General features: G+C 43.8%; 1 protein-coding gene across 3 annotated transcripts in view; it reads right to left on the bottom strand.

The window, feature by feature from the left end:
* SLC9A2 (solute carrier family 9 member A2) overlaps positions 1 to 27,395 on the bottom strand; it is a 106,238-nt gene that overhangs the window by 23,934 nt on the left and 54,909 nt on the right. For all 3 annotated transcript variants that reach the window (XM_089327448.1, XM_089327449.1, XM_008253183.5), the window contains exons 4-7: positions 19,432 to 19,649; positions 18,643 to 18,845; positions 2,235 to 2,324; positions 1,638 to 1,708 (exon numbers count right to left, since the gene is read on the bottom strand). In XM_089327448.1, coding sequence (XP_089183574.1) covers positions 1,638 to 1,708; positions 2,235 to 2,324; positions 18,643 to 18,845; positions 19,432 to 19,649 — 582 coding nt within the window. The remainder of the gene's footprint in view (positions 1 to 1,637; positions 1,709 to 2,234; positions 2,325 to 18,642; positions 18,846 to 19,431; positions 19,650 to 27,395) is intronic.

Consider the following 27,395-nt stretch of genomic DNA (forward strand, 5'->3'; position numbering starts at 1 on the left):
GATCCCTGCTAATCTGTAGGAAAGCTGGATAGAGTCTCTGGCTGTGGGACTGGCCTAGCCCAGCCTCAAGAGTTGTGGGCATTTGGGGAGTGAACCAATAGATGAAAGATCTCTCTCTCTCTCTCTTTGCATTTCAAATAAATAAGAATATTTTTTTTTATTTGACAGGTAGAGTTAGTGAGAGAGAGAGAGACAAAGGTCTTCCTTCCGTTGGTTCACTCCCCAAATGGCTGCTACAGCCGGCACTGCGCCTATCTGAAGCCAGGAGCCAGGTGCTTCTTCCTGGTCTCCCATGTGGGTGCAGGGGCCCAAGCACCTGGGCCATCCTCCACCACTCTCCCGGGCCACAGCAGAGAGCTGGACTGGAAGAGGAGCAACTGGGACTAGAACCTGGCGCCCATATGGGATGCCAGCACCGCAGGCAGAGGATTAGCCAAGTGAGCCACGGTGCCAGCCCCAGAATAAATATTTTTTTAAAAAAGCAGGGAAACATAATCCAACCATGGTGTTCAGAGGTAGAGCTTTGCAGGGGGGTGATCAGGATTAGAAAAAATCATGGGGATGGGGCCAGCTTTGTGGCATAATGGGTTAAGATGTCACCTACAATGTCACCATCCCATAGGGGCATTGGTTCAAGTCCTGGCTGCTCCACTTCTCATCCAGCTCCCTGCAATGTGCCTGGGAAAGCAGAAAAGAACGGGCCAAATCCTTGGGCCCCTGCAACCAGGTGGGAGACTCGGATGAAGCTCCTGGCTCCTGGCTACAGCCTGGCCCAGCCCTGGCAGTTGTGATCATTTGGGAAGTGAAACAACAGATGGAAAATCTCACTTGCTTTTTCTCCCTCTCTGTCTCTTTAACTCTGCCTTTCGAATAAATTTTTTAAAAAATCTTTAAAAAGAAAAAGTAATGATGGTGATAAGCCTGTAACTGAATTTTGGTGGCTTTATGAGAATAGAGAGAGATCAGCGGACACACATGAGCGTTTCCTGTTTCTTGCCATGTGATCCCATATGTCATGAAGCCCTCACCAGAGACCAAACCAATGGTCCTGCCAGCTCCTGAAACTGCAAATTAAATAAAACTCTTTGTTCTAAAAGTAGCCTGCTTAGGCATTGCATTACAGTATCACCCAGTTCTTAACCAGATAGACTGCATTCTGCAGCCGCCTTTGCAGGGGGAAATGGCCATAGGATGGAGTCCTAGCTCCTGTGAGATAAGAGGAGAAACTGTGGCAGCTTCTTATAGCACTGGTAAGGAGGAAGCCTCCATAGCCTTCCTCTCTATTATCTTTCTTCCTTCGTGCAGCCCAAAATGGCTGCTATTGGAGGAACCATTTTGTTCTAAGAGGCCAGCGTGGTGATGGAGGCCACTCTTAGGGGACAGAAGGGTCCTGGGCCCATGAGGGGTCTGGGGTAGAACTCATCAATCAAATCTAACTTGCATATCTCTGGCTAACACGAGAGCAATACATTTCTACCTTGTCTAGACTACTATTCCATGTCTCTGACATAGCTGAACTTCATCTTAAAGGACATGGTAGGACAACATAGGCAAGATTTGCAGCTCTGACAGATAACACAAGGCATTGTTTCCTGCTTCCCGGAGGTCCAGAACACAACAGCCCATGGCATTCTTACTTGTCTCGCCAGAAATTGTGACCCCAATGTCCGCAGACATCTTCAATCCCAGTCTTCACGTGATCAAAAAACTAAAACAGAAAAAGCATGCCAAGTGATTCATTTTTACCTGTAATCAGTCATTTCCACTTCTACATGCATCATTCTAAACTCCGAAGACCCTGATAATTTTTCCTTTGTGCATTGTATTGAAAGTATTAAAACATTTTTTCTTCCACCAGATTGAGATTTTTGTTGTATCACTAGTAGGCAACCGTTAGACTATTTTGCTCATCCTAAGAGTTAGCTCATAGTTTTGGAGAGTATGAAAAATGGTACTTGTTTTCCAGAAGAAATCTTTTCAAGTTGTAAGAAAGTAAAAAAGAGATGATTCTGTCGCTCTTGCCATGAAGTTTAGCAAGCTGACATAGAGGAGCTGCACAGGACTTCATTGATTCCGTGGTCCCAGGACACAGGTCTCTCCCAGGTCTCCCTCCCTCCCACCCTCTGCCATTTCTCTCTTCTTTAGGAAATTAATCCCTGATGTCAAGCTGTGTCACTCATTCAGATGTTTTCATGATTTATAGGTTAAATTGTTTACACTCTGTCAGCACCTACCCGACAATGGATTTCTTCACTGACAGCTTGCTGTTTCTTATTGGACCTCTTAACATCAAGAAATTCCACTAATGGTCGGATAGTTATGCCCTGGACAGACAAAGAAGTTAGGTGATAAAGTTACATATAATTAAAAATAAAATGAAAATTCAATAATAAGATTATTAGAGGTTAAAATAAAATTGCTAGAATAATTTCTTTTCTCCTAAGCTCTGATAACCAACAAAAAAGGTAGTCTTACCCCCATGATATAACCCAGTAAATGTGACATTTGTCTATATTTTTTCTTTGTTTCAATAGCTGGTTTATTTTTGGAGGCCTATATCCCAACACAAAGCAATGGAAAGCACTAAGAAAAAATTTAAGAATCATCAACTTGTATTGAACCATTGAAAACTTTTCAATGATCCTCCCATTCATTCAGTTATTAAAATAACTTTAACTGAGCTTGTACTGCATACAGGTCAAGGGCTCGGGCATTTGGGACACAGACATGAATAGTTAAGGACCTCAGTACTAGAACTTTGCAGTTTAACACAAAATCAGATGCATCCAAAACAGTCACAAAGTGTGGACAGGGGAAGTGTGTGTTAAGGATAACTTCCTGAAAAAAAAAAAAAAAAGCAAGCAAACAAACAAAAACACACCAAACAGGAGTCTTAAATGTTGGAAGCGTTTGCCAGCAGAGACCACATGGATCAGCCATGGGAAAGGCATGGAGTGAGTTTGCCTTTTTTTTTTTTTTTTTTTTTGAGAGGCAGAGTGGACAGTGAGAGAGACAGACAGAGAGAAAGGTCTCCCTTTTGCCGTTGGTTCACCCTCCAATGGCCGCCACGGCCGGCGCACCACACTGACCCGAAGGCAGGAGCCAGGTGCTTATACTGGTCTCCCATGGGGTGCAGGGCCCAAGCACTTGGGCCATCCTCCACTGTACTCCCTGGCCACAGCAGAGAGCTGGCCTGGAAGAGGGGCAACTGGGACAGAATCCGGTGCCCCAACTGGGACTAGAACCTGGTGTGCTGGTGCCTCAGGCAGAGGATTAGCCTAGTGAGCTGTGGCGCTGGCCAGAGTTTGCCTATTTTCATGGGTGAAATTGGGACCTGGAGAGAATTATAGCTGTGCAAAAACACGGAAGAAGAAGAAATTCCTCTGTGTGCTGGAACATGTCCACCAGAAATCTATCATGAACATCTAACTTTCTAAGGAAACACGGAAAGCACTTCCATTAGAGCCAGGAAAACACAAGGATGCTCTCTCTCCCTCTGCCGCTGGCACCACTCTGCATGTCCTCCTTAGCTAAGTAAGGGCACAGATGAGGTACATCTGCAGGAAGCAACATGGATTCCATTGCTCATGGGTGATCTACACTTTTTACTAAAAAAATCTAAAATAATCCTTTCTCTTTTAAAAATCACAAAACAAGTTTAGTAAAGTGACTAACATAAAAACAACATGCACAAGGCATCCCACATTCTAAAATGTAACAGAATGAATACCTACATGATAGCAATGAAAAAATATAAAGAGTGGGTATATGATATGTATTGTAGCTAGTAGTATATTATATATGTGGTTAGTGTGCTATACAGATACTAAATATGTAATAGTATATGTATTTTCTCTTTTGGTATATAAAACCATATGACAGATACTTTGAACTTTCAGGAAGAGAACTATAAAACTAAACCACAGGCTGTTAAAAAGATTCGATTTTTATGGGGCAGATGGTTGGCCTAGTTGTTAAAACATTGGTTAAGACACTCATATTCTACATTGAAGTGCCTGAGTTCACTGTCTGTCTCCAGCTCCTGAATCCAGCCCCTGCTAATGCAGAGCCCGGGAGGTAGCAGTAATGTCTCAAGTACTTGAGTTCCTACCACTCATGTGAGAGACCCAGATTTAGTTTCTGGGCTTCCTGGCTTTAACCCTTTCCAGTTCTGGCCACTTCAGGCATTTGGGGAGTGAATCAGTGGATATGAACACTCTCTCTCTCTCTCTCTCTCCCTCTCCCTCTTTCCCTCTCTCCCTCTCTCTCTCTCAAATGAAATTTAAAACAAACAAAACACTGAAAATTTAAGTTTTAAAGGAACTCATACAATTCCTAGTTGGATTAATGTCAATATTATAGTGATAATTTTTCTCAGCTAACATGTATATGCAATGTAGCTCCAATAACATATTCCTAAGGACTTTCATGAGACCTTAAGAGGTAGATTTACAATTAACCCAGAGGAGTAATGTTACTAGAAAATTTTAGAAAAAGGAGAATGAGAGGGCATTTATCAAAACAATCACCTAATATACCGAGAAGTATGTGATAGTGGCACCAAAATAGGACAGATGAAAATGGGTGACAGCTTAGAGTGAGGAAAGATTCTTAGGTTTCTTACTTGGTGGGTACATGACCAGCACTAGCCAGAATGAAGCATATATGAGTAGGAAGGGCTGCCGTTTCTTTGGGGCAGTGGGAGGTGATGGGTATATATTCAGATGGTTCTCTGCCATGCACTTGACTTGCACCTCACCTCTCCCCTTATTATTATGTCTTTAAGAATTCTTTTAATAATGAAAACTATAACACACACACACACACACACAGTCTTTCAAAATAAAGTCATTGGTTTTGTTCCTTCAGTCCATCCTTGGCCATTTTCCAGTTTAACTTTCACTTAACTCTCTTTTTCTAAAAAAGATTTACTTATTTATTTAAAAGGCAGAGTTGCAGAGAGGGAGAAAAAAAGGCAGAGAATGAGAGAGAGAGAGAGAGAGAGAGAGAGAATATCATCCATCCACTGGTATACTCCTCAATTGTCTGCAAAGGCCAGGGCTGGGCCAGGTTGAAGCCAGGAACTTCATCCAGGTGTCCCATATGGGTGCAGTGGCCCGAGTACTTGGGCCATCTTCTGCTGCTCTCCCAGATGCATTATCAGGGAGCTGGATCAGAAGTGGAGCAGCCATATGGAATGCCCGCACTGCAGGTGATGGTTTTACCTGCTATGCCACAGAGCTGGCCCCTCATTTAATTTTTTATTTATTTATTTATTTATTTATTGACGGGCAGAATGGACAGTGAGAGAGAGAGACAGAGAGAAAGGTCTCCCTTTACCGTTGGTTCACCCTCCAATGGCCGCTGCGCTGGCGCACCGCACTTGACCCGAAGGCAGGAGCCAGGTGCTTATACTGGTCTCCCATGGGGTGCAGGGCCCAAGCACTTGGGCCATCCTCCACTGCACTCCTGGGCCATAGCAGAGAGCTGGCCTGGAAGAGGGGCAACCGGGACAGAATCCGGCGCCCTGACCGAGACTAGAATCCGGGGTGCCGGTGCAGCTAGGCGGAGGATTAGCCTGTTGAGCCGTGGCGCCAGCCCCCTCATTTGATTTTCTAAAGCGAACTAATTTTGACCAAATTCCATGACACATCCTGACAAAATCCTATTTGTATTTCATTTTATCACTTTGAAATTGCATACGAGGTAATAACAGTTTTTCAATCAACACATGTTCTGTAATTTTTAACTTTTGTAAATGAAAATGGGTATTAACACATGTGTTTTAGAAAAGGGTGATTTCACTGAATTCCAAATTCCAAGAAGCCCATGGCTTAATAATAGCTCAAGGAAAAGTCAGCAAAATCAATGCCATCTGAAAAACTGTAATAGTTCTTAAGATACTAACTGCTGTTTCACTTGCATTTTTCCTACCAGTGTTCATGTAATAAATGATAAGAGTTTCCAATTTGTTAATATAGGACATAAAAATAAAGACTGAACAAAGAACCTGCCACAACCACAACATGGATTCCTTCTGCTAGAAGAGAAAGCACTATCTTAAATAAATCTCACCTGATCAACCCCAGGAAGCAAGGGTGCCTACTGCCCAGTTCAACTCACATTTCTAAGGAGGAGCTTCAACAATTTTATGGAAATTGTGTATTATGAAGTAAATACTATGCATGGATAAAATATGTTTGGCACTAAAATAAATCTACCTTTTTTTAAAAAAAATTATTTATTTATTTGTGAGGTAGAGTTACAGACAGTGAGAGGGAGAGACAGTAAGGTCCTCCGTCTGCTGGTTCTCTCCCCAAATGGCCGCAATGGCTGAAGCTGTGCCGATCCGAAGCCAGGAGCCAGGAGCTTTTTCCAGGTCTCCCACATAGGTGCAGGGGCCCAAGGACTTGGGCCATCTTCCAGTGCTTTCCCAGGCCATAGCAGAGAGCTGGATGGGAAGAGGAGCAGCTGGGACTAGAACCAGTGCCCACATGGGATGCTGGTGCCGTAGGCCAAGGATTAACCTACTGTGCCACAGAGCTAGCCCCATAAATCTACCTTTTAAGTCTAGTTTCTCATGAGCTTTTTGAAGTACCTTTCTGTTTCCATTTATAACGAACAAAACTGATACAAAATATGTGCTTGCTGAAATAATTCCTTTTAATATTTGCCTCTTTTTTCCGGGGGGGGGGGGCACTGTGGCCTAGCAGGTAAAGTCACTGCTGGCAGTGCCAGCATCCCATATGGGTGCTAGTTCAAGTTCTGGCTGCTCCACTTCCGATACAGCTCTCTGCTGTGGCCAGGGAGTGCAGTGGAGGATGGCCCAGGTCCTTGGGCCCTTGTACCCACATGGGAGACCCGGAAGAAGCACCTGGCTCCTGGCTTCGGATCGGTGCAGCTCTGGCCATAGCGGCCATCTGAGGAGTAAACCCTTTTTCTCTCTACCTCTGCCTCTCAGTAACTTTGCCTTTCAAAAAATACATCTTTAAAAAAATTTTTCCCCCGTTTTTCTTTGAATCCTTGCGTTTGCCATGTCCTGCCACACTCAGTAGGAATCACTTAGTCAACACTGTGTTACCTCCTCTCCCTCCCTTCTTCTCCTTCCTGCTTCAGACCTTCGATTTTGGAGGCAGAGTTCATGGCATTTGCATAAGCCATATTAAGATCCCAAGCCAGATATTATATTCTAGGAGCCTGGATCTCAGGTTGGCAGGGAGAGAGAGGAAAAAAAAAACCCTGTGAGAAGTCACCTTAATTTGACACATTGGAAAATTTTGAATTTAGGTCAGCTGGGAGCAAACTGATAAGTCTAAGAAAAATAGAATAGCTTGTTACCATCTATAAAGGCCGTTTTGGCACAATAAACAGAAAACCTTAGGTCTACAAGAACCTTTTGCTTGCAGGTGCAGAGAGAAAAACCGGGAGGTGAGGTTCTTGTCCTTCGTCTTCTGTCCCTGCTTTCCTCCATTCTGCCTCCGGCTGCTCCCATTATCGTGAGGAGAAATAAAAGAGAAAAAAATCCAACTGCTTTCTCACGCTTGGGGTGGGCATTCAAGCCCCATGGTTGAGATGTCCTTGCAGCACTCCGGAGCACCCTCCTTCACCTCTTGGCTCTAGCTCCCATTTCCAACCTGCTGCCACTGCAGACCCTGGGAGGCAGCAGGTTATGGCTCAAGCAGTTGGATCTGTGTCACCCACACGGGAATTTCCCATTCCTTGCTCCTGGCTTCAGCCTGATTTCACTGGTATTTGGGGAGTAGAGATTAGCAGAGATCTCTGTCTAGCCCTCTCTATATATAATCTCTCAAATAAATAAACATTTAAAAGTAAGGAATTAAAATGATCATTTTCTGGTGAAAATGAGTTCTTGTTTTGCAATTTTTTAAAAATTAATATTTGGAAGATCCAAAAAAAAAAAAAAAAGAGGAGAAATGGCCTGACATTTCACTGATGATTCAGCAGACATTTTCCAGAAAAATTTTAAGAAACTCTTTTCTTATTGTTTTTAAGATTTATATTTTTATTTGAAAAAGTGAGAGAGAAAGAGACAGGGAGAGAGAGAGAGTGGAGGGGAGAGAAAGACAAAGAGAGACACAGGGAGACAGAGAAATCTTCCATCCACTGGTTCACTGTCCAAATGGCCAAAACAGCTGGGACTAGGCCAGACCCAACCCAGGTGCCTGGAACCCCATCTGGGTCACTCACGTGGGTTGCAGGAACCCAAGCCCTTGAGCCATCTTCAGCTGCTTTCCCAGCTGTTAGCAGGGCGTTGGATTAGAAGCACAGCAGCCAGGATGGTGCTTGGATATGGCATGCTGGTATTGCAAGCCAAGCCAAGGCTTAACCCACTGCACCACTATGCTGGACCCCCCACTGTTTGCATTTGTTAGAAAATATCACTCTCATTGTGATGCTATCTTTCATAAGGCCTTCTGATATTACAAAATCCACAGACCTGGTTTTACAAACCCTGTTTATCTCTAAGAATGGGATAAATGGAATGAGCACCATAAAGGTGTTCAAGTAGGTGTTCCTGGTCCTCATCTGTTTGCCTTGCTCTTGGCACTGACTGCTGTGCACAGTCATTCATTGTTACAGGTCTGTCTCCTCCCCTAAGTGTGTCTAGTCTTTACTGTGTCATCAACGTCTCCCTCTTCACTGTGTCATCACTACGCAAACATGCTGCTATGGCTCCCAGGTGTTTTACATTTTTTATTTGTTTATTTGTGAAGCAGAGAGACAGAGAGAGACAGCTCCATCCATTGGTTCACCCTCGGATGTCTGCAATGTGCAAGGCTTCTCCAGGGCTGAAGCCTGAAGCTGGGAATTCAATTAAAGTCTCCCACGTGGGTGGCAAGAACCCAACTACTTGAGCCATCATCTTGGAAAGGGGAAACAGAAGCTGTCCTTTGAGAGAGATTCTCCTCTGGCCACAGTGCCATTTCTCACCAAGACTGCCCCAGAGTTGCCTCTGTCTTCTGTCTCTCATTTTTTTCTTACTCTCTCTCGAATCCAATCACTCAGGGTCTCCTTGCCCCATCCCAGCCCCCAGAGCTCCTGTAAAGATGGCCAGTCATCAGCATATCACTACATCCTGGGAACAGGTCCATGGACACCCTGCCTGACCTTGCAGCTGTATGTGACAAGGTTGCCAGTTCCTCCCCACTTGAACACTTTCCTCGCTTGACTTCTGAGTAGCCTCCTTGTGAGGCTAATCCTCCCTTCCTGTGCCCCCTTCTCCACTTGGAGGTCAAACAAGCAAATGTGCATGTGCAAAATGTACCCATTGAAGACCAAACATTTGACTTCTCACCCTTCAAACCCATATTCCTATGGTTTGCCCCACTAAATTAACTGGCACCTTCTTTTACTTGGTTGCTCAAAAATAACTTGGAATTATCTTTTATTGTTTTCCTACATTTTTCCACCTTAGAAAGCCACATTGTCTCAAAACAAATTATTCTGAATCCTATGGAATTCTATCAAGTAATGATAAATATTAATCAAATACAGGTAGAGTGTTATAATTAAACTATATATATATATATAGCCATTTATTTAACAATTAAATGCATATTTGAGGGCCCTGAAAAAATCTATGGTCATCATCATCTCAGGTTATGAGGCCAAATGAGTGAAGGTTTATTCAGGTGTGGAGAAGGTCATCACAGGACTCTGAGTGCCCTGCATGTTCTTGGCCGTGGGTGCCAAGAGTTTAAGGCTCTCACTATTTTTTACTTGGGCCATTTCTCAGAGTTGCAAGCAATGAGCCACCTTGAGATGACTCGTGTGCATGTCCATCAAGGGTCCTGTGTCTTCCCTCATAGGACTAGAGGGCATTGAAGGTGGACACAGACCAGCATGGAGCTCTAATCACTGCTTTTTTTACCGTGAGTAACAAAGCCCTTGTCCCTGACTCAGGGGTCTTCTGTGGGTGTCCATTAGCAGGCCACCTTATTAGCTTGCAAGTGGAGTAAAGTCCCAGATGATTCACCACGCTGCACAATGGTTTGCAATAAACGCATCCCTAATCCTTGATGGAGGCAGAAAGGGAGTGCCATCTCCTGAATTCCTTCAGTCCTGCCACTTGATGGACTTGTACATAGACACTGAATGGATTTAAAGATGTCTAGGGATCTGCTACGCAATCACAGGGATTTGCTAAATAATAGTTATTGTGCTCTAATCATCTTTTTGTCTTTCAAAGAAGAGGATATTGAAAGAAGCTAAAGTTTTCTTTCTTCTGTCACCATTTTACTGAATGCCGTGTATTAAAACATAACAAAGCATCAGGTTAAAATGCTGTACTTTACATCCCTAGCCCTCTGCACTGCCTGCAACAGAGGTATCCTCACCTAAAGCCAATTAAATGGAGGCCTACAGCAGCTATAAGGAACAGGGCAAGCATATCCCATCAGAACAGCCCTACTCAAAGCTTTATGCTTTGGGCCGGCCCATGGCTCACTAGGCTAATCCTCCGCCTGCGGTGCCGGTACTCTGGGTTCTAGTCCCGGTTGGGGCGCTGATCTGTCCCCATTGCTCTTCTTCCAGTCTAGCTTTCTGCTGTGGCCTGGGAAGGCAGTGGAGGATGGCCCAAGTGCTTGGGCCCTGTGCCTGCATGGGAGACCAGGAGGAAGCACCTGGCTCCTGGCTTCGGATCGGCGCACCGGCCGTAGCGGCCATTTGGGGGGTGAACCAATGGAAAGACCTTTCTCTCTGTCTCTCTCACTGTCTAACTCTGCCTGTCAAAAAAAAAAAAAAAAAAAAAAAGCTTTATGCTTTGTATTACTACACTTATCTCCCTTGAATATAATTTTAAAATCTAAAAAGCAAACTATATTTTATATGAATCATATAATTCATCTTTTTGAAAAGAAAAGGTATGTAAAGCCCAAGAAATGAGTTGTTTGTACAATACCCCACAAGAAAGACTGTGCTTTGATAACACAATGTGCTTCATAAGGAGGTTAATTTCTTTAATTACCAATATAATGCAAGCAAGGTTAAAATTCTCATTATGCTATCAAAAAATAAATAGTATGTCACAAGAAATTCTATTTTTAGAGATAGTGCTCACTCAATAAAATCAGGTTCAGAGGCTGGCGCCGCAGCTCAATAGGCTAATCCTCCACCTGTGGTGCCAGCACACGGGGTTCTAGTCCCGGTCAGGGCGCTGGATTCTGTCCCGGTTGCCCCTCTTCCAGGCCAGCTCTCTGCTGTGGCCCAGGAGTGCAGTGGAGGATGGCCCAAGTGCTTGGACCCTGCACCCCATGGGAGACCAGGAGAAGCACCTGGCTCCTGTCATCGGATCAGCGCATTGCGCTGGCTGCAGTGCTCCAGCCACGGTGGCCACTGGGGGGTGAACCAACAGAAAAGGGAGACCTTTCTCTCTGTCTCTCTCTCTCACTGTCCAGTCTTTCTGTCAAAAAAAAAAAAAAAAAAAAAAAGAAAAAAGAAAAAGAAAAAAAAATCAGGTTCAGAGAGTTCATCCTATAGGTAATATGGAAATGAGGGAAGGGAACATATCTTAAAGTATAATAATAAATACATGGGCATAAAAATTGTCACCTCAAAAATAATGCATCATTTTTAGCTGAAGGACAAACTTGTATGCATGTATTTATAATTAGTCATTCCTACTATATTTGCAGATCATTAAGTATTTCCCTCTAGGCTTTTTGACTGAGTTCCTTAACTTTTTATTTATCCTGGGAAATAGATCCTTTCTGAAGGGAATACATATATTTGTGTGTGTGTGTGTGTGTATGCATGTGTGCTTGCACCCGTGTGTGTGTGTATTCGTAGCTCTCTAAGGGCCACGGTGGGGAGAAGAATGAGAGGGTGAAACAGAGAGTATAGGCAAAGAACCAAGCATTATGCACATGCCATAGTACACAAAATAGGGTGAGACAGACAGTAGAAAAGGGACGAGACGAGCAGCTGTGGAACCCAGCAATTTCTGGACCCCAGGTGTGTGACAGGGAGCTTAGTTGGGCTACCCTCAAACTTACCAGAGGAAAGACTGACATTGGTACACTTGCCGCCTCCAGATATTATCTCCACTCCTGGAGGATTAGCTAGGCAGGTTCACCGTATCACATATATCCAATACATTTCAACTGCTGTCTTTGTTTCCATACTCTTTCTCCTTTTCCATCAGCGTTTCTACCCACCTTCCTCTCTCTCCTCCCCTCTCATCTCTTCTCTCATTCTCACCCAGACAAAGTCATGCACCTACCTCCCTGGGAACAGGTGGCTCATTGCACATGAATTTCCCAGCTTCTGGCCTTGACACTGCCCTATCTCCCATAAGTTCCCTGACTTTGCAAACCACATGGAATTCTAAGTTACCCTTAGTTATTCGTTGTCTCACTTCTCACACTGAGTCTTGCTGCCCAGTCCTCAAAAAAAAAAAAAAAAAAAAAAAAAAAGGCAAGGGAGGCTTGTATCCACTACTTTCATCTTTGTGGCTATTACCCAAAGCCACATCACCATCATTACTGGTCTGACCTGCAGTGGGAGCACCCAAATTGGCCATGTTACTTCTATTTTTGTCTCCTATAATCAATTCTCTCGCCTTGCAGTTAGAGAGATCTTTTTAAAACACACCACTCTCCTGATTAAAACCCTCTCATCACCCTTCAATTAAAACCACACTCTTTACCTCAGCCTCCCAAGCTCTACAATGTGTGGCTTCCTCTATATTTTTATTTCCACTCTCTCCTTACCCACTTGGCTTCTTATTTCTGTTCCATATGCTTCTCATCTTAGGATTTTACATCAGTTTTTCTTTCTAGCTAGAATGCTCTTGGCTGGCTGACTTCAAGTCTTTCATATCTCAGATTAAATATCACCTCTGCAGCGTGACCTTTGCCAACATAATCTACAGTGGCCGATACTTTTTCCCTTGGGTGTAGGACTTAAGCATTTTCTCTTGGATTGTTATGTGTTCATGGGTCATAAAGTCTTGACCAGTGCTACTCAAAGTATGATCTGTTCATTGAAGTTGCTCTAGTGAGCAGTACTGTTCTGAAAACTGCTAATTACTAGTTGGCAATGAGATAAATATGGAAGCACCACTAACAAGGGAAAAAGCCAGTTAATATGTTACATTAAAATGTTAAATTCTGATATACATGGCATTCACTCAAAGTGGGCTTGTAGACATTAATATGGACAATATTTCACTGATGTCTTTTGGTTGCATCTCAATTACAAAGAACCAAAAAGTTTTAAGTATAAAAATAATACTGGCCGGCGCCATGGCTCAACAGGCTAATCCTCCGCCTTGCGGCACCAGCACACCGGGTTCTAGTCCCGGTCGGGGCGCCGGATTCTGTCCCGGTTGCCCCCCTTCCAGGCCAGCTCTCTGCTGTGGCCCGGGAGTGCAGTGGAGGATGGCCCAAGTGCTTGGGCCCTGCACCCCATGGGAGACCAGGAGAAGCACCTGGCTCCTGGCTTCGGATCAGCACGGTGTGCTGGCCGCAGTGCACCGGCCGTGGCGGCCATTGGAGGGTGAACCAGTGGCAAAAGGAAGACCTTTCTCTCTGTCTCTCTCTCTCACTGTCCACTCTGTCAAAAAATAAATAAATAATACTAAGAGGGGCCAGCACTGTGAAGTGTCGGGTAAAGCTGCTGCCTGCAGTGCCGGCATTCCATATAGGCGCCGGTTCAAGACCTGGCTGCTCCACTTCCAATCTAGCTCTCTGCTATGGCCTGGGAAAGCAGTAGAAGATGGCCCAAGTCCTTGGGCCCCTGCACCCACAGGGGAGACCCGGAAGAAGCTCCTGGTTCCTGGCTTTAGATCGGTACAGCTCTGGCTGTTGTGTCCAACTGGGGAGTGAACCAGCCCATGGAGGACCTCTCTCTCTCTCTCTCCATCTCCCTCTGTGTAACTCTGACTTTCAAATAAATAAATAAATCTTTAAAAAAAATACTACGCATGAATCACCTACATACATATTCTATGAAATATCATGTATTTCTGCAATTTTTTATTATGAAAATGGAATTTTAAGTCTGAGGAACCTAATAAAAATGTTGAGCTTGCATTTTGCATGTCTTTTCTTGAGTTACATTGCTCTCTGAAGTCACTTTCATTGGAATTTACAAATGCATACGTCCCTGATGTTTAGGGTCAGGGCCTGGCTTTGCACTGCAGATAATTGAGAAGCACTTGTACAGACAATAACGGCTAATAGCATCGTCTGCACATGGTTTGGCTCCCAGTCCCATTAGACTGAGATGGTTCTGGTTTTGCCTTTGGTGCTCACCCTCCACAGGTGTCATTCTGAGAGCGTGGAGTCTGGAAGCACTGAACAACCATGACAGGACTCACTGACAGTGGCAAAGACAAGAGCAGTCAGACTGGGCAGAGAGGATGCATCGCTGCCTCATATCTTGCTGGTCTTCTCCTCCAAGCTGGGAAAGACTAAAATATCCAACGCTAAATGAATTCACTTTAGTCTCAAGCAAGATGTAAGAGTAGCAAAAAGGATGATTTATTACAAGGACTGGGTAAATCCTGATGTTAAATGACGGAGACAAGACGAAGACAAATCTGCTTCCCCTCTACACACAGAAGGCTCCAGGCTATCTCCGGAATTTAAGGAGGGGATTTGAACTAACATGGGCTATTTGAATAAAAGTTAGTATAACTGGGTGTGCATTAGGTCTAGTGGTTGAGACACCACTTGGGACACCCACATCCCACATCATAATGCCTGGGTTGGAACCCTAGCTCTGCTCCAGATTCCATTGTCCTGCATAATGCTAACACAAAGCAGCAGGTGATTGTCACCCACTGCAAGTGGTTGTCACCCACTGCAAGGACTCCCATTGACTTCCAGGCCTGGCCCAGCCTCAGCTGCTTGTGGGCATTTGGGGAGTAAACCAATGGATGAGAGAATTCTCCATGTTCGTGTGCATATGTCTAATATATGAACAGCTATAACTGAAATTGCATTCATGTGTCTCACAAGGACATTTCAGTGAATGACGGATTGTCTATACAATAGTGGTCCCATACGATTATAACATCATGGTCATTATAAGGCCATAGGTCAATGCATTACTCTTGTGTTTGTGGTTATGCTGTTATAAACAAAGCTACTTCACTGCCAGTCATACAAAAGTACAGCACAATAATGTGCAGCAATAATATTTGATAATGTTCATGAAGGACTATTACCAGTTTATGCATACATTATACTTTTATTGCTATTTTAAAATGCACTGTTAGTGGTTTATGCATATATGATGCAATACTATACTTTTATTATTATTATGTTAGTGGTTTATGCATATATGATGCAATACTATACTTTTATTATTATTATTTTAGAGTGTACTCCTCCTATTTATTAAAGAAAAATGGACTGTCTGGGCCATGTTGTGGCATAGCAAGTTAAGCTGCCACCTGCAACATCGGCATCCCCTATGGGTGCTATCCCAAGACCTGGCTGCTCCACTTCTGATCCAGCTCCCTGCTAGTGCATCTGAGAAAACAGCAGAAGATGACCCAAGTCCTTGGGCCTCTGAATCCATGTAGGTGATTCAGAAGAAGCTCCAGGATCCTGGCTTCAGTCTAGCCCAGCCCTGGCTATTGCAGCCAGTTGAGGAGTGAAACAGTGAATGGAAGATCTCCCCTTGCCCTCTCTGTCTCTTCTTTTCTCTCTCTCCCTCTCTCTTTCTCTCTCTCTAACTCTTTCAAATAAATAAATAAATATTTAAATAAAAATGACTATAAAACAGACTCAGGCAGGTCCTTCAGGAGGTGTCCAGAAAAAGGCATATTTGGGGCCTATGCTGTGGCCTAGTAGGTTACACTTCTGTCTGCAGTGCCAGTATCCCATAAGGGCACAGTTCAAGTTCCAGCTGCTCCACTTCTGACCCAGCTCTCTGTTATGGCCTAAAGTTTAAAAACTAAAAAGTTAAAATGTTAAAACTAAGCTATGTTATATAGCCCAGTGTGTAGCAGGTTAAACCATCTAGGTTTGTGTATGCTCTGTGAAGTTTGAACAATGACAAAATCACCCAAGGATGCATTTCTCAGAGTTTTTCCCCATCATCCAACAACATGTGACTGTATTACTGGTCATAATAAATAATATTTTCTTTAAGCAAAGGTATTGCTGCCAGATAGTGAAGACCTCCGTTTATGCAACCAGCCTGGGCTCAATTTCAGCTTCAGCCACATTCACAAATGTGTGCCATTGGATTAATCTGTTTCTTAAAGTCTCAGTTTGTTTAACTGAGGACAATACTGGTTTCTATTTCAAAGGTTTGTTTTGAGAATTAAAACGAGGTGATGCAAATAGGAAAGCCCATGTCTCAGAGTCCAACACACTGTGCTATCACGGTCACTGAAGAGGACAGGCACTGTAAAGGCATTGACAGTAAACACAAGAATGGAAAGCGTCCATCTTCTTAACTCAGGAAGGGATCTCCCAAGGTATTGCTCTCCAGGATTCCAGATGACCCTACTGTCCCCAATGCTGAACTGTCTTTTGCAGAACCTACTGGAAGGAAGGTAGGAAGGGAACCAAGACACGTTACACAGCAGGCTCTCCACTGGGCACTCATTTAGGTTAAGAATGAATCGTTTTTGACTGCCTTCTCTGTCTGTCACTAGCTGTAAAAATGTGGTAAAATTACCTAATCTCAGTTTCAGCGCCTTGCTTTCCTTGTCTCCAAAATACAGGTCATAAATGGGAACTCTTCCTATTCATGTGCCATGGGATTGTTGTGAGAACTGTAAGAGTTCCTAAGTAAGGTGTTTATTTTGGAAGTTCTCATTTCCGTGATAATCACATTCAGTTTCAAGCCTCCAAGTATCAGCTATCTGCTACTGATGACCTCTTTCTTGACCTCCAAACTCTTAACATCGGCCCACTCAACAGCTCCCCTTGTAGGTCTTGCAGACGCACTTGACCCAGCACACCCATCACTGAACTACCAGTTACCCTGCTTCAACCTCCCTGATGCACAGACTGCCCCTTGTCACTGGAGGTCAAGTTCATCACTCTCACTAGTCAGGCCAAAGCCTCTGGGGTTGTTTGTCGCTACTCTTTCCCCCACACATTGTCTAATCCATCAGGGAGTCCTGTGGCTTCCACATTGAGAATGTACTGTAGGATCCCAACCAACTCACCAACTCACCTGCCACCACCCTCGGCCTCAGGACTGCCTTGGCCTCCACACCAGATTTGCACTTCTACCTTCTCCTCTGAACAGTATATTCTCTACACAGGGGCCACAGGGATCCTTTCCTTTTGTTTCCAGAGGGAGGGAGAGACAGAGATCTTCCATCTGCTAGTTTACTCCCCAAATAGCCATAACAGCTGGGGCTGGGATTGGGCCAGACCTAAGCCAGAGCCTGGAACTCCATCTGGGGCTCCCACATGGATGACATGGGCCAAAGTACACCATCCACTGCTTCCCCAGGTGCATTTTCAGGGAGCTGGATCAGAAGCAGAGTGGCCTGTATGCAAACTGGCACTCTGATATGGGATGCAGGTGTCACAGGTGGTGGCTGAACCCACTGTGCTACAATGCCAGCCTCCAGAGGAATCCTTTTACAGAGTAAATTAGAACACAAAATCTGCCAATGGCTTCCACTGACTCAGAAAAGAGCCAAACTCCTTACCCTGGCCTGGAGGGCCATGTACGATCCAGACTCCAGAATCCCCCACCTCATTCTCCTGCTACTCCACCCCACACCGCACACTGGCTGGGAAAACACTGCTCTCAGAGCTTTACCCTTCAGTCCATGTGCCTGGAATGTTCTTTGGTTTCACTAATTCCTCCACCCCCTGCATGCCTTCAGTCAAATGTCATTTTTCTTACTGCCACCTTCCATGACAAGTATATTTAGAAATGTATCACCTCTGTTAATTCACCCTTACTATTATTATCCCCTGCTTTTACTTTATTATGTTTCATTTTCCAGCTTCCTTCAAGCATACGCTAACATTTGCTTTCTTTTTATTTTTCTTGTCAACTATCTGTCCCCTCCACCACCCCTGATGATGCAAACTCTGCAGGGACAGGAAACTCCTTATGTTTTGCTCCTGGCACACAGCAGGAGTCCAGTATATTTTTAATAAATGAATATGTACAAAATATAATCTCCTAAGACCTTGCATACTAACTTAAAGAGATTACTAACATGCAGAATCAAGATGTGGGCCCAGTTTCACCACACTGTCTTCCCAATATTGAATTTGTACTTTGATCATTGCTCTGTTTCAGGGAGGCACTGTTGAACAATCTGCTGATGTCAATTTGCAGTTGGAAGTCATCACACACAACTGGCATTTAAGAAGAACTTTACTAGGTCAGAGAGCAGGACAGATGACAAGGCTTAGCAAGTGCAGTTCGTAAGTTTCCAGTAGTAAGCTTAGATCACTTAGCTGAGTTTCCTTAAATAACAACTCCTCTGTATAGGCCAAGTGACCAAATTGGCGGGACATGAACCCGGACAGGAAATATCATTTTCCCTAATAGCTTAATGACCAACGCTTGCACACACCTTTGTAACTTTGCATCCTGTCAGCGGAATTCATGACAACAGTCTGAAAGCTCTCATTTCCTCCTGGTAGAAGGAGAGAGAGTTCTGCCAGAAAGAACTCTACTCACCAGGATGAAGACAGTAAAGAATATGACGACGATGGCAGCCGTAATGAACAGCTTTTTCCGAGGAAACACAGCAGCAGGAAGGAGAAAGACCAGGGCAAAACAGATGGCACCTCGGAGGCCTCCATAGGCAATGATGAATTGATCTTTGAAGGTCAGGGGAATGGTCCGGAACCAATTAATGACCTGAGTCAGGACAAAGACACCTGCAAACAAAGACAGACCCAAAGGAAAGTATGTTCTATGTGACTCCAGAACATGAAAATGTGGAGACTTGTTTTCTGTGCTTCTGGGACAGGGCAAAGTATTTCAGAATTGGCCCCAACGTCATTCTATTTTCTCTATTGTGCTAGTACTGTGGGGCTCCTGAGCCTTTGCTACAGTTGATCAGGATAATACATGGATATGTGGGGTCAGAGAAGCCAAGTGAGGGTAATTGGTCTTCTAATATAGGCCTGAAGATACTCTGGGAAGAAAGGTTCTATCTAGAAGGGAGGAGAAGAGGAGGAGGAGGAAAGGAGATGAAGAAGGAGCTGGGGAAAGAGGAGAAAGGGAGGAGGAGGAGACAGAGAGGAGGAGGAAGACGAAGCAGCAGAGGAAGAAAGAGGAGGAAGGGGGGAAGGAAAGAGAAGAGGGAAGGAAGGAGGAGGAAGGAAGTAGAAAGAAAGGAGGGAAGGACTAGATGATGAAGAACAAAGATGAAAGGCAGCCCTGGTAGAAAGGGAAGGGCGGGAAGAAAGCTCCATTCTGCTGTGTCACTAGCCCTCCCTTGAGCAAACAAGTGCTCATTACCCAGCGCCCGCCAGATCAGACAAAAGGCCAGCGTGAAGCAGACAAAGGCCCAGTTCCACTCGTGGTTCTTCCCAACGGTGGACACGCCCATGAAGATGAAGATGAGGGTCTCACTGACGCTGCTCAACATCTTCATGAAATACTTGATGGTCGTGTAGGATTTCTGAGACACGTTCTCTTCCACGTACTTGTTCATAGTCATGGCACAAGCAGTGATTCTGAAAGAGAAGATATGGTTTTTATTTAAACATGACAATGAGCCTTATCAGAGTACCAGTCAACCCTAAAGGGGCTAAGTTATGGCTCTATTCATCTGTCTGTGATTATGTTATCAATTTTTTAAAAAAAAAGATTTATTTGAAAGAGTTACAGAGAGAAAGGGAGAGACAGAGAGAGAGAGAGCAATCCTCCATCTGGTGGCCTACTCCCCCAATGAACACAATGGCCAGAGCTGAGCCAGATGAAACCAGGGGCTTCATCTGGTTTGCCTACATGGGTATCAGGGGCCCAAACACTTGGACCATCTTCTGTTGCTTTCTCCAGGCCATTAGCACGGAGCTGGATTGGAAGGAGAGCAACTGGAGCATACATCAGAGTCCGTATGTAATGCTGGTGTCCTAGGGAGCAGCTTTGACAGGTATGCCACAAAACTGGCCCTCTGAATTGATTTTTTATAAGTGAATGTGATTGGCATGGAAAGGAAGACCTAGCATCTCTAGAGGTCCTTGTTAATACTCAAGGATGGCTTGAACTACCCACTCTGCCCAACTTTCAAGTCTCCTCTCTCCACACCTGGCTGCACCCTCTCACAGGTCTCTGAGCATCAGCAGCATCAGCTTTCCATCCAGTATTACAAAGTAAATTTGACACCCATCATCTTCCTATAAACTGATTCCTAATCCTATGAATACTTTACTCCTCCATTATCTAAAATTCCTGGGGCCAACGTTGTGGCACTGCCCGTTAAGTTCTCTCTGTGACCCTCAAATCCCCTATAGGAGGATCCCAGCAGTTCGAGTCCCAGCAGCTCTGTTTCCCATCCAGCTCCCTGTTAATGCACCTGGGAAGGCAGTGGATTATGGCACAAGTACTTGGGCCCCTGTCACCCACTTGGGAGACCTGAATGGAGTTCTAGGCTCCCAGCTTTTGTGGCCATTTCAGGGAGTGAATCAGGGGTTAAAAGATCTCTCTCTTTCTCTCTCTCTCTCTCTCTCTCTCTCTGGCTTTCCTTTTCAAATAAATAAGTCTTCATTAATATTTAAAATTTCTAATTTATTGCAATAAAATCTAAACCTGACATTGGGACCACGCTGGGATTCCCTCTGCTGTCATAGCCCTTCAGTGCTCCCCGTCCCACATGGTTAGCAACCAACTGTTCTCAGTTTTTCATCCTGATTACCCCTTGTACTCACTCACTCCTCTTTACCTTAATGCCTTAGTTCTTGGTCTCTTTTCTATTTATCTTTTATGACCACTTCTGGAAATACAAACCATAATAATAATGGGCTCTGAGAACTCCTGAGGGAAAGAAACTCTTGTGCTTGCTTTTTGCATATTTCCAAAACTTTGGGAGCACAGAGTCCTTTCTTCCAGTGGTCATCTTACCTATTTTAATATGACAACTTTGCACATGCTGGGAAAAGAAGGCTCAGGATGGAGGCCACAGTAATAAGTAGGACATGGGAAGCTCTTTACACGCTTGCTTCCATGGAGAATTCCAGCTCCACATCCGGCTTCTCTCCACCCCAACACACATCTTATGCCTTGGCTGTCACGATTTCCAAATATGCCTTTGGTTTTTACTGCCTTCTTACTGCACCACACAGAGGGCTTCACTCCGACCAGAATGCCACCCCCAGTCAACTCATTTGCCACCCACAGAAGGAAATGTAGAGGGTGACCACTCATGCTAGGTCCTTTCCCAAGAAATATATAAAGTGCCTGGACTATAGCACACCCAGAGCACATCTTTATCAGAAGGGACTGTAGAATTAAACTGGAAGGATGGAAATACAGTGATTTGCCTCACCTTCTACTGAGTGATAACCATGCTATAAATCAACTTCAGTCCTGATCTGTGAAGTTGCTCACTTTCTCATACACCTGGAGCTACAATGACCCTGTGTGCACTTCCCTGCTCGCCCCCACCATGGAGTCTTCCTTATCTTGAGAAGACTTCTGCTGTCTTAGGGGAGCCTCCCTACAGTGCACATGGGGATAGGAAGAGGAATGCAGACCTAAGGGTCCTCTGAGTTAAGACTGAAACAGGAACATGAGCATCTGTCATTGCAAGCTACATGCTTGTTCTTCACACAGAGAATTTATATATTTATTTTTGTGCCCCATATGAAAACAAAATAAAGATTCTATTGAGTAAGGACCATGAAATTTGTTACTATATCACTGTGTTCAGAATGAGCAGGTATTTCTTTTGGATTTATCTGAGTAAGGAATGCATACTTGTGGTTTCCCCAAAGAAAGAATGGCCTTATTAACTGTAATAAGAAAACTCAGCAGTTGCAAACACACGGAGAAGCCTTTGAATAGCTGAGGGCTTCTATAATAACAATCAATGTTTATGGCACCATTACTTTGTGCCTGGTACTATGCAAACACTTTGTGTGAATTATGTCAGTCTTCATCACAAGTTTATGAGACAAGCAGTATTATCATTCCTACTTTTATGGAAGGGAGAACAAAGGAAGACAGAGGTTCAGTTACTCAAGATTTCACTGCCAATAAATGGTGGTGCCAGGGTGTTAACCCAGGCAGCCCTTCAAAGCAACACCAGTGAGGTTTAACCATGGTTCTTCCTAAACTCCCCAGGAGCTCAGTGATCTCTGATCTCACTCTGTCCAGCCCTTCCTCATCCATTCTCAAGCACAAGCTTGTCTGTGTTCATTTCCTACAGTTGCCAGATAATGACCGGAAATGAAGGGGCTTCAAATGATATTCATCTATCATTTTATACATCCACAGGTCAAAAATCCAAAATTGTTTTCACTGGACTAAAATCAAGGTGTTGAGAGGGCTGTGTTACATCTGGAGGCTGCAGTGGAGAATCCAATCCTTGCCTTTGCTTGTCTCTAGAGGCTGTGATACCCCTTGGCCCATGGCTGCATCACTCACCCTAATTCCCTACCCACAGTTCCCCTGACAACAACCCTCCCACTTGCCCCTGGTGTAAGAATCTTTGTGATGGCATCAAACCCACTTGGATGTATCAATGTGACCTCAAAAGCCTCGAGTAAACCATCCAGAAGATCCCTTTTCACTGTAAGGCAACATATTAGGAGTTTCCAAGCAATAGGACATAGATATCCTTAGAGGACACTGGTTCACTGCCTTTCTGAAAGTCTTCACCACTGATATTTGGGCTAACTTTTTCTTTAAAGCAGACTTATAAAAAGGAAAATGTTCCTACAAAATAATAAGGGCCAAAGCTAGATTCAGCTGATGACGAATCTGAATTTTTTTTAAGATTTATTTATTTATTTGAAAGAGTTACAGAGAGAGAGGAGAGGCAGAGAGAAAGCAAGAGAGAGAGAGAGGGAGAGGGAGAGGGAGAGGGAGAGGGAGAGAGAGGTCTTCCATTCACTGGTTTACTCCCCCAATTGGCCGCAATGGCCAGAACTGCACCAACCCAAAACCAGGAGCCAGGAGCTTCCTCCAGGACTCCCATGCAGGTGCAGGGGTCCAAGGACTTGGGCCATCTTCTACTGCTTTCCAAGGCCACAGAAGAGAGCTGTATGGGAAGTGGAGCAGCCGGGTCTCGAACCAGCACCCATATGGGATGCCAGCACTTCAGGCCAGGGCATCAACCCGCTGCGCCACAGCACTGGCCCCACAATCTGAATATTAACATGTTCTATGAAGAAAACACACACACACACACACACACACAGTAACACAAATGAAGGTGCCTTCCCAAGTGTTGTCAAGTGGAAAATTTGTAACAAAAATAATTTCAAACAACCACATTACCCCATTTCTATGCAAAAGAAGATTCAATAGTTTTGTTATGAAACATTTGTAGACAAACATGAACAATGAACACTGAAGTATCTACTACTCAGCATTTTCTAATCACTTTTATTTTAAAAAAATATATCAATTATGGATTAACATCTCCTTGGTTGCCCACGATGATGCCATTCCCATCTCTTTGGCTTAAGTTTGAATTTCTTTTGTCACATAAAAATTTTTTACTAGGCTAGAGAACAGTGTTTTCTTAACTATGGGAAACACTTCCCTCTAAAATCATGTTTCCATTGTTCATTACACAGAAACATAAACCATACAGAGAGCAGGTGTTTGGCCTAGCAGTTAAGACGCTGCTTGTAGTGTCCACATGAGAGTGCCTTGGGTCAAGTCCCAGCTCCACTTCAGATGCCAGCATCCTGCTAACGTATACCTAAGGAAGCAGGAGGTAATGGCTCAGGTAGTTTGGGTCCTTGCCACCCATGTGGGAGACCTAGACTCAGATCCCAGCTGACTTCAGTTTGACCCAGCACTGGCTGTTGTAGAAATTTGGGTATTGAATCAGTGGCTAGGAGATACTTCCTTCCCTCCCCTCCTCTTCCCTTCCCTTTCCTTCCTACACCTCTCTCTCTCTCTCTCTCTTCTCTCTTTCCTCCTTCCAAACAAATCAATAAACACTTTTAAAAGGTAAACCACACAGGCAAAAAGTACTCTTCAATACATGAGCAATTTAACAAACACTGCAATTCAGAAATGGTTAAACAGGTAGCTTGGGTGCAGGAAATGAGAAATGAATTAATTTTACATGAATATCCTCAGGATCATTTCTCTTTGTTTTCTATCTTTAACCTGATACCAGGAGCGATGCTCATGTCTGCCAGACATCGTTCTGTAACTTAATGCAGTTTCCTATCAGCATCACTGAGCCATTTAGCAGGGAAGAGCACCTGGGGCAGGTGCTGGACGTTCAGGTGGTGCGTGCATGCACAGCAGGCACTGCAGGCATGCTCCAGTTGTTCCCATTCTGGTCTGTCATGCACCACTTGATGCGTGTGGCTACTCAAGCGAAAGCCTGCAAGGGTTTGCATCAATAAGGATTTTTTGTTGTCGTATTAAATTCTAGCCTGAAGTCTATTCCCCTCACCTTCAGAACATCATAAGTACACAAAACTGGGGCCGGCACTGTGGCACAGGCCTGAAGGGCTGGCATCCCATATGGGTGCCGGTTCTAGTCCTGGCTGCTCCTCTTCCGATCCTGTTCTCTGCTGTGGCCTGGGAAAGCAGTAGAAGATGACCCAAGTCCTTGGGCCCCTGCACCCACGTGGGAGACCCAGAAGAAGCTCCTGGCTCCTGGTTTTGGATCAGCACAGCTCCAGCCATTGCAGTCAATTGGGGAGTGAACCATCGGATGGAAGACCTCTCTCTCTCTCTCTCTCTCTCTCTCTCTCTGCCTCTTCTCTCTCTGTGTAACTCTGACTTTCAAATAAATAAATAAATCTTTAAAAAATATGTACACAAAACTGAAAATCAGCCAGTCTCCCTCCCTTGAAAGATACAGGTAAAACAGTCCCCCCAGGGATAGAAAGAACAAAACCTCTGCCCCCTCCAGTGGGTCATCTTCTAGAGTTAATAGTCCTCCATACCATACTAAACTTGAGTCCATATTGTTTTTCTAAAAGACTCACAAGGAAGCTACAGACATGGCAAATGGCATAGGCTGGTGCCTAACTGTCCTCAGCCTCACTGGGTTTGGAGTATGAGCCAGGAGTTTCCTTGGGTATAAGATCATGTCACATCACAGTAGAGAGGTAAGATTTCTCCATCTATTCTTATGTGAGAACATGAGAGAACACGAAGTTTTCAAGTCTGAAATTCACAGCTTCTCATCCTCATTCTATAATATCAATGTCCATCAATGTCCAAAATAATAGACAATACCCACTCTTTACATTCTAGAAAATTCCAGCTACATTTTTTAACCCTAAAGCTTCCTTCAAAATTAAAACACCATCCCTTAATATTCTAATATGAGTTTACTTTCATTGACTCCTGTCACTGTATCATCTTTTTCCCCTTTCTATGCACAACTCTATGTCCTAATCTCCATATTAGTTAGTATGAGTTTTGAATAGCAGTATAGTTCCAGTTGAGGCTTTCTGAGCATATAGGAAGATAAAGGCTCCTAACACATAACTTCTACCTTCAAAAGTTTGCAGTCTAAGGGATGACATAGTCATGAGGAGATCATTATTACACTGGGGAATGGGAAGGGAATTGTGGAAATGCAGGGAAGGAAAAGGCTACTTCTGCCTCAAAGAGGGGACATCTGGACAAAATCTTCCTGGATGAGTGAGAGCTCACCACGCCAGAAAGAGAAGAGAAATTAATTCTTTGGTCTCATCAAGAATAGCTTGCAGGATCTTCTTGGGTAGCAAAATCTGTGGATGCTCAAGTCCCTTTAAAGAGTGTAATATTTACACCTAATCTATGCACTTCCTTCCATAGGCTTTTTTAGACAAAGATTTATTTACTTATTTGAAAGTCAGAGTTATATATAGAGAGAGGAAAGACACAGAGAGAGAAATCTTTCATCCATTGGTTCACTCCCCAAATGGCTGCAACAGCCAGGACTGGGCCAAGCTGAAGTCAGAAGCCAGGAACTTCTTCCAGATCTCCCACGTGGGTACAGGGGCCCAAGGACTTGGACCATCTTCTGCTGATCTCCAAGGCACATTAACAGGGAGCTGGATCAGATGCAGAGCAGCTGGGACTCAAACTGGCACCCATATGGGATGCCAGCATTGTAGACAGTGGCTTGACCCACCGTGCCACAGTGCTAGTCCCCTTCCATAGAGTTTAAATCATCTCTTGATTATTTAAAATACCTAACACAATGTAAATTCTATGAGAATAGTTGTTCTGTACTGTTTAGAGGAAAAAGGAAACACATTCTGTTCAGAACCAACCTAATTTTTCTTTGTAAATATTTTTAATTCACAGTTGGATGAACCTGTGCATATTAAGAACAAATAGTAAATGAAAAAAAAATCAGCATGTTCAAATGCATGAAAGAAATGGACATGTTGGCTTATTAGGGAATTTCCAAATGATTCTGTTAACTGGAGGAGAGGGAGATGATTATGTTAAGAGATGAGGATAAAGAAGTTAGAGCCCACTAATGGCATTGTTAGACATAATGCTTAGGAGCTTCACTCTGATTCTACACACTGAAGGGAAAATGAGAAATTATATTTTGGATCATTTCATTAATGTCTCTCTCCCAAACACAACTGGAAGCTCCATAAGGAAAAAGAAATGTATCACTGATACATAGCATGGGATCTGGCATGCCATCACGTACTGTGAATCAGTGACCACATGAATGAATTTTAACAGGAATACTGGTTGAACCGCTTTTTAGTTTAGAATGAGAATTCTGAAGGACATGAGGAGTGTGGATTTGGGAAGGGTACAAACCTGAGATTGGAAATGATTTATTGCAGTCATTTATCATTTCATTTTCAAAATCCAGTGCACAGTCCAGCCTGTATAACATCCTGAAAAACGCTCATGTTTTGACAGGTGTTACTGTCCATGCCATAGGACCACATGGAGGTAAAGAATATAGAAGTCACCAGTGCATTCTGCTTTGTTATTATCTTGCCTTTAACATAAATGTATGGTAATCATCACCAATTTAGAGACTGAGAAGCTGAAGCTCTATAATTAGTGGGTTTTACATTCACCAGCAATTGATTTTTTTTTTCTCTTCCCTGTATCATTCAAAATAGAAGAGAGCAAAATTCAGGGTGGCTCATCCTACCTCAACAGAGTTTTCAGAGGTAAACAACCTTTCTATTCATATGATGTGTTATTTGACTAATTTCTGAATAGAAAATTGCAACAAATACTTTTTTTCTATATTACTGTATGGCTTCATTATAGCATTCAGTGGTGTCTGTCTTCTACAGATTTTCATTTCC

Source organism: Oryctolagus cuniculus, chromosome 2, assembly GCF_051225735.1.
Source record: "Oryctolagus cuniculus isolate XC-2025 breed Fujian yellow rabbit chromosome 2, ASM5122573v1, whole genome shotgun sequence".
Lineage (NCBI taxonomy): Eukaryota > Metazoa > Chordata > Mammalia > Lagomorpha > Leporidae > Oryctolagus > Oryctolagus cuniculus.